This window comes from Poecilia reticulata, linkage group LG12 (genome assembly GCF_000633615.1).
Source record: "Poecilia reticulata strain Guanapo linkage group LG12, Guppy_female_1.0+MT, whole genome shotgun sequence".
Taxonomy (NCBI): Eukaryota; Metazoa; Chordata; class Actinopteri; order Cyprinodontiformes; family Poeciliidae; genus Poecilia; species Poecilia reticulata.
This window is the reverse complement of record NC_024342.1, coordinates 14066525-14074352: the sequence shown is the minus strand read 5'-3', so window position 1 is coordinate 14074352 and position 7828 is coordinate 14066525. Positions and strand designations below refer to the sequence as shown.

The 7828-nt window shown below is 42.5% G+C and overlaps 1 protein-coding gene across 1 annotated transcript; it reads left to right on the top strand.

The window, feature by feature from the left end:
• Positions 1 to 3007: 3007 nt before the first annotated feature.
• On the top strand, positions 3008 to 7731 carry pou5f3 (POU domain, class 5, transcription factor 3). The gene is made up of 5 exons (XM_008423973.2): positions 3008 to 5788; positions 5884 to 5995; positions 6140 to 6270; positions 6643 to 6807; positions 6896 to 7731. Exons 1-5 carry the CDS (start codon positions 5027 to 5029, stop codon positions 7154 to 7156), a joined length of 1431 nt encoding a protein of 476 aa, XP_008422195.1. The 5' UTR covers positions 3008 to 5026; the 3' UTR covers positions 7157 to 7731.
• Positions 7732 to 7828: the final 97 nt, after the last annotated feature.

The following is a 7828-nucleotide window of genomic DNA, read 5'->3' as shown; positions in this document are numbered from 1 at the left end:
GCCTTTTGTGCTGGTGGACAGTGGAAAGAAGGCGGCCCACTGGCCCTCGATCAAAACCTGGGTGGGGTGGAGGTGGAGGGCATGTGAAGGTGGGTGTCAAAGACAGGAGGGTCGTTGGGGAGAATAATCAAAAAGCCGTCAGGCCTGTTTGTGGGGGATGACTGTGCTGCTCAACAGGAGGGACAGATTCAGGAATCCAAGTGTCGGTATTTTATCAGATCAGGAGCAAAATGAAAGCTGGAGTCTTTGTCACAATTCCTGGAATTGCAAGAAAGACTGAAAATGTAGTATTTTGATGTGCTTTGTGGGTAATCTTCACCTAAATTATACATGTTAGCTGTTGGTAATCATTACTTTTGCAGTAATGTCCAGAAACAAGAAAACTTAAACTATGTGGGCCCAAAGAAGCGCCAATTAAGTATCGGTAAAGAACATTGCAAAAGATGAATGACGTGAAGGTAACTAAGTGCAGAGAAGTTAAATCAAACTTCCTGTTTGCTTGAGATATCATGTTGGTAAAATTCAAAACAGGAGCTTTTTCTTAGGCAAAATGAGAAAGAGAGTTGGACATCTTCTTGATCCTGCAATAACATAAACTTGTTATAGGAACTTTTAGACAGGTTTCCCTAGTCAGTTACAGTTGGGGAAAATTCATTTCCCAAATTTTACGGCGGCAGTCTTATCAGAAAGGCACAACTGAATCTCAAATTTAATAAAACAATCAGGGACGAGGCTTATCTGCAGCACAGGGAGGTCATCACACTTGATAACTCAATAAAAAGCGAGCGGGAGATGAACTAGATCAATATATGTCTTGTCACCACGCTTCCTTTTCATCACTCACTTTCCCCTCTCTGCTACGGCCTGGATCAGCCCTGTAAGCCGAGGTCACCTAAAACACACATTTAAACACAAGATCTGAGACATCTGTGGGGGTTTCTGGCTAAATACTGACCCTCCCCACCTCACTGTACCGAGCTATTCAGCAGTCGTCCCCTTCCCCCCTCTTTTGGACTCCCTGAGATGAGTGCTCTGTAGACCCCCTTTCTCTCCCTCTCAAACCCAGCCTGAAGTCTGCTATCTCTCTTGCTGTTTTCCTTTTGCATGACAATTATCCTCCCAAGTCCATGGCCCAGGACAATGCTTGTAAGAATGGAGTTTGATGTCTTTTAAGCCATTGACTCTGTGGTTGTGGTCTTACAGAGGATCTCTAGTCATGATTACTGATCCTCAGTGTAAACTGATATCAGAAAATTCAGCATGTCACTAATTGCAGCATTCAATTAGTGACATGCTGAATTTTCTACTGAATTTTCTACCATTTATAACATATAAATATATGAGATTGGGGATGGGAGGGGACAAAACATTTTGCATGCTTTTTAAAATTAGTTTCCCAATAAAACCTGTCAAGTGTGACAGACATTTGTATTCAGCCCAAACTGAGTAAACACTTTGAGGAACAACCTTTTGCTCCAGTTACAGCTGCACTCTCTTGAAACATGTCTCTACCAGCTTTGCACATCTAAAGACTGAAAATTGGATCCATTCCTGGCTCAAACCCAGAACGGATGGAGAGAATCTGTCAAAAACTATTTTAACGTTGTTCATATAAATATGTTTTGATTGAAACCATTCCACTGAGTTTATGGTTGTTATCCATGGCCTGCACCCCATTTTAAAATCTGCAGACTCAAATCTGCCTTTGATCTGTCTATCTTACTATCAACCTTGAAGAAAAAGATTCTCTCTCCGCAAGATGCTTCCATCACCATGTTGTTGAAGTTCATTCAGTTTTTGTCTCTGTGCACCATCCAGGTCCGTTAACCAGCTTCAGGACTCTCCCAAACCAAACACACAAGCTCTAAAATAACTTCATTTATTTTCATGTAGCTGAGGAGAATTGAAAGGAGGTAGTTTTGAGGCAACATAACAGGACAACTGTAGAAGGAAACCTCCTCGAGGCTGCAAAATATTCCAGCGGGGCAGACTTAACCATAAAAATCCAAATGCCTAAATAAAGGAGTTGAAAATAAAGATATGACAACTAAAAAGAAGACAGAGAAGGAACATTTTCAAACTGTCTCTTGCATTGATCAGAATGGGACAGAGATTTAAAGAGGAGTAACAAAAGCAAATGAGGTGGATTAGCAGTGCTTACCAAAAACTGATGGTGTCATTAAAGATTTGTAGCTGTGAAATATTGTCTATGCTGCCCACAAGTTGTGTGGTTAGCATATCAGGACAGTCATACGAGTTTCATACAGAAAGCGTCTCTCCAGTCGGAGGTATCTTCAGGTTGGTTGTAAGACTGACTGCTAACGAGATCTGTCCGGCCCTCAGAAACAGTCTTTGAAGATGATTGGATTAGTTTTGACAACATTCCATTTTCCTTTGTCATAAAAAAAAAGTTTTTAATTGAATTAAGTTGAATTGAGTAACGGGGTGGCTCAAATCAAACCACAATATTGTAGTAGACTGACCTAGTCAAATACTTCTACAAAGTGTGAATCTGTAGCTAAGATTTGTTTTTAACACGGTATCATCTTCCTTCTACTTCAACATGATGCATTGCTTTGGATTAGTCTGAATTCTATTAGTCATAGAATGTGCAAAGCGCTTCATTTGGGGGATCAACAAAGGCTTACGTTTTTTTTTTCTTAACCATTTCATGCATGAATTATGATCCCTTGTCAGTTTTTTTTTCTTTAGATTTTTTTAAGGCATAAAAAAGGTAGTAAAAACATTTTTGTAAAAAAAAAAAGTTTTATTTTACTTTTTTTTAGGTGATCAATTGTAATTTTATCCAAATACAAAGTTATTTGAAAAATCCATCAGTAGTATTGTTCTTTAGGGGTTATCTGATGTCACAATATTTTTCTTTTTACCTGCAAGAGTGGAAGGAGGGACAGGGTCGGTTGGCATGCATTTTTTTGTCTGTCGGCCATATTGGATTTAACAAAACTAATTTCTTGCATTTGCAGCTGTCGGCCAGTAGTTGATGGTGTATTTTATGATGCATTAGTGTCCACTTCAATGGTCTGTGTGCATTTATAACATAAAAATCCACAAGAAGCACAAGGAAATGGCTTTTAAATAGCTAACCACTATACTGACCACTGTGCATGAAAGGGTTAATTTCTTAGCACTGTTTCATTTGGACTTTCACATTCCACAGCCACACATCACTTCTTTAAAAGCCACAGTGAAATGTAAAAATGCGGAATTTTATCCCACATGCATCAAGCTCCAGACTCACGTACTGTCACCAGGAGACATTCCGGACAGTGGGGTTATTGCACCTGTAGACATCTTGGTTCTCAGACCAGTTTTGGAGCTTTAGGCCAAATAACACCGATACCACGTACAGAACCAGGGCGAAACTGCTGGCTTGAGTTTGTTTCAGATGACCGAGCGCGCGTGTGTGCGTGTGTGTGTTTGTGTGTGTGCGTGTATGTGTGAGAAAGAGAGCGAGAGAGGTGATCGGTGTGGGGTGGAATCAAAGGGTTGAGACTTATTGTTCTAATGTGAAAAGGAGCTAATGGTCGACCATCGAAACTCGGGATCTGAAATCAACGGGGTGCCCGGGGGCCACGAAGCACAATGGCTTCCCCCCCTCCTTCCCCGCAGTGCGTCTTCCTGCCGCAATCTGCGGCCAATGGCTCGCGCTGGGGGGAGCACCATCTGCAGCGATGGTCCGGCCATCCAGGCCCCTGACTGAGCACCGATCCAAGGTGAATAATACCTCACCTGAACGAACAACCCATCCATTGGCCTACCACATTACCAATGCAACGACTAAAATATCGATTGGAGTTTAAGGGAAATATTTTGGTCTTCAAAAAATGAGACCAATAGTTATTGCAAATTGTAATGCAAATTCCCACTGCAGTTTGCATGAAACACATTCATAAAAATGATTCATCCAATTTAAAACAAACCTAACAAAGCAACATCCTCCTAAATTAATGGCCTAAGTAATGCTTCTTTTTTGTTGTTGTTGTCGTCAAAAGTGATTTTTCTTTTCGTCTTCTGGAAAGAAAGAGGTGGCGATTGTTGTTTTCCTTTTCTTCTTTCTTTCAATCTTTTTTTTCCCCCCAAAAAAAATATTTTCGGCAAAAATACGTCTTAAGCCATTATTTCAGGAGGTTGACGATGAGTGAAATGTGTTCATGGGCCACAGCTTTGAATGTTAACATCCTACCTAGAGAGTCACCAAAATGTGCCATTGTTTGTTTCTAATTAAATATGTCCACGAGTAATTAAGTTAGCATGTTTGATAACTGTTCCAGCTTAGGCCCACAGGGTTATCTTTTTTTAATAGATTAATGCAGAGCAAAGCGAAGTATTTTCATAAGGATTATAATATCAAAGCCATTTCCTTAAGAAAGCATAATTTAAACAACTATAGCTTTATAATTCATGAATGAGGAGAACAGTATGGTGTTACAGTATGTATTTATAGTGGAGGTGACCCGTGTCTGCTTAGCATTGTAAATCCGCTTATTTCCCCCCTTATTTCGGCTGCATCAACTATGTTTCGCCTTAGTGCAGCTTAGACTTGCTTCAGTTTCGCAAAAATTGCGAAGATTCTGTGGAAAATGAACCCCAAAGTTTCCAAAAGACACGCCCACTTCTCTGCGCAAGAATCAAGGTCATTCACGAATGTCCCATCAGCTGTGCGTAATTGTCCGCACCAGCCAATGGGCGTACAGTAGGCCGATCTCCATCTCCCGCAGCTGTGATAAGTAAAACCCGTGGAGCCACCGCAAGGAACGAACATTTGAGTTGAGAGGTGGTTGTGAACACAGGGGTCTAAGGGAGGAGGCCAGAGAGTGACGACGATGTAATCGTTTAGGAAACTGATGCCTTCTTAACACGTTTCTGTCGCCTTAGATTGTTCTTTTCTTTCTTTTTTTTAAGATTAAATCAGATGGGCAGCTTTCAATCGAGCCATTTCTAACTTTTTGAAAATTATTTATATAATTTGAGTTACTTGTAAGCAAGATTTTACACTCCCAGGAAGATGTCTGACAGATCGCAGACCCCGGAGATCCAAAGTCGACCTTATGACTTCAGCCGGGCTGGCGCTTGCAACACTCAGGTTTTGGGTCAGGAAGGCATGGGCAACTCTTCGTGCTTCCAGCTTCCTCACCCGGTTTTTCACGACCCGAGTCTGCTTTACAGCAAGCCAGCCTACGGAGGGATCACACCCGCGCCAACCCAAACGTATTTCCCGTTTCCACACGTCGCCGGTGACTACAGAGGATCCGATCTGCAGGCTGGGGACTTTGGGCAACCAAAGCATTGGTATCCCTTCGCTGCATCCGAGTACACTGGCCAGGTACCCGGCGTGATTGCGGCCACCCAGCCAATAAACGGGAGCCCCCCGATAGCCGAGACTCGGGAGCAAATCAGATTGCCCGAGATCAAGACTGAGAAGGACACTGGAAATGATTATCCGACCGAAATGAAGGTTCAACAGTATCCGATTCCTGCACCTTCCACAAGCATGACCCATGGAGTCTTCTACCCACCGACTTGGAACCCCTCCTTCTGGCCCGGGGTCACTCACATCACCCAACCAGGAAGCAATAATCAAAACCCCTCAGCGTCCTCGACATCGTCCCCGTCAACGTCTCCTTCACCTCCAAGCAATGGGACCCAGGGAAACGCGTTTTTCAGCGCAAACGCGAACCAGGCTCCGTCAGAGCCCCAGGCACAGAACACGGCTCCCAACACGCGGAGCAGCGGATCCTCAAGTGGGGGTTGCAGCGACTCTGAAGAGGTAAGTTGAGATGCGCCATGACTGTCTTTTAAATTTAAAACCCAAAATGAATGTTTACTCGGACTAATGCAATCTAAAAATGTTCCCGTTCTCAGGAGAACCTCACCACTGCCGAACTGGAGCAATTTTCCAAAGAGTTGAAACACAAACGGATAACTTTGGGGTTCACTCAGGCAGATGTTGGCCTAGCTCTTGGTAACCTTTACGGTAGGCTTCCATGATTTTGTTTTTCTCCAGAATTTAATTACTGTATGATGCATGTTTATCTTAGAGACTTGACAAACTTCATATCTTGGTTAGAAACTCAAAACTTTCCTAGAAAAAAAGTTACATTTGTCTTTGTCAATGTAGGCAAAATGTTCAGCCAGACAACCATTTGCCGCTTTGAGGCTCTGCAGCTGAGCTTAAAGAACATGTGCAAGCTGAAGCCCCTTCTGCAGAGATGGCTGGATGAGGCAGAAACTTCGGAAAATCCTCAGGAGGTAAGTACAGCTTGCAGCATCTGCCAACTAGTTTGCAAGAAAACAAAAGCTGCATCCATGGCTTGATGGAGCTGGTCTTTTCAGGCCTACAGTAGTTAAACGTCCTGCTGAGCAAACGTGAATCAAAGCCATCTGCTCTTGTGATGCGCCACCTAGTGGGGAACCCATCTGGTTAGTGGTCACATGAATCCTGAAGTGAATCCAGTTGAATTCCAGTCCTGGAGAGCTGCTGTCCTATTTTGTTTTGGGTGTATTGGTGAAGGGATGTATCCTGAAATGGTGTAAGCTAGCTGGAGTAAAAACCTTTCAGGCTTTAATTTTTCAAATACAGTTGTAATTAATGTTATAATTATTTATTTTTTTTCCCCCCAGATGTACAAGATTGAGCGAGTGTTTGTCGACACCAGAAAGAGAAAGCGGAGGACCAGTCTGGAGGGAGCGGTCCGGTCTGCGTTGGAGGCCTACTTTATCAAATGTCCCAAGCCCAACACTCAAGAAATAACACAAATCTCAGATGATCTGGGCCTGGAAAGAGATGTAAGTGTATCCAGATGTCGGTAACCTTTTAATTCATGTTTTCTGGAGTTGGCAGGTTGTGTTTTTGATGATTTGCTGTGTGTGGCAGGTGGTGCGTGTTTGGTTCTGCAATCGAAGACAGAAGGGGAAGCGTCTGGCCCTGCCGCTGGACGAGGAGTGTGAAGGCCAGTACTATGAGCAGAACCCTTCACCGTTGAACATGGCCCCTAACCCTGTCCAAGGCCAAGCCTACCCATCCTCCAGCTACCCCGGAGCACCTCCTCCAACCCTCTACATGCCCCCGCTTCACCGAGCGGATGTTCTGAAACATGCTCTGCACTCTGGATTGGTTGGTCACCTGACTGGTTAAACTGGTGGGTAGTCTCCCTGCCAGACTACAGTTTTCTTCAAGCATCCATCTACACCCAACCTGAGCTGAAAATGGGATATGATTCCATATTGACTTGATGTGAAATGAGGCAAATGTCAAGTGGGAGAGGGCTGTTTCTTTTTGACTATTAAAAAAACAGAAAAAAAAGACTAGGCCTTAATCAGCGTTTGTAAATCGGTGCCTTTCTTTTCTTGTCTTGTGGATATTTTAAACCGTCAGTGTTTTGCAGATTTGTACTTTGTTTTCTGATATGGAGGTAAAGTTATAAGGTTAGACTTTTAATACTGCTGAACCCCAGAGTAGGCTTGACCACAAATGATTCAGTCATGTCTATTTGTGCAATACTTTATCGGAAACTGAAAGCTGTTGGTAACATTAAACTTGGATTTTTTGTTTTTTAATTATTATTTGCACAAACTTGTAATCATCACTATCGCCAGCCATAAAAAAAAATGGGTTTATGGTTGCATGCATTGTAATTTAAAATCAAGATTTTAGAAGTGAAAATGGGAGTGTTTCATGAGTATTGGCTGCTAAATTTCTTTTTTCTTTTTTTTAACAAGTTTCTTATTGTAACTTCTTTGTGTGATTTTTAGAGTTCTGTATGCTGTGGTTTGACATCCAGTTCAAGTTAAATTGCTGGGTTTTCTT

Excerpts from the sequence above, each read along its gene's own strand:
- pou5f3 (XM_008423973.2), top strand. The coding sequence starts at position 5,027 with ATGTCTGACAGATCGCAGACCCCGGAGATCCAAAGTCGACCTTATGAC. Across the intron at positions 5,789-5,883 it reads GTTGCAGCGACTCTGAAGAG|GAGAACCTCACCACTGCCGA; the intron begins GTAAGTTGAGAT and ends TCCCGTTCTCAG. Across the intron at positions 5,996-6,139 it reads AGCTCTTGGTAACCTTTACG|GCAAAATGTTCAGCCAGACA; the intron begins GTAGGCTTCCAT and ends TTGTCAATGTAG.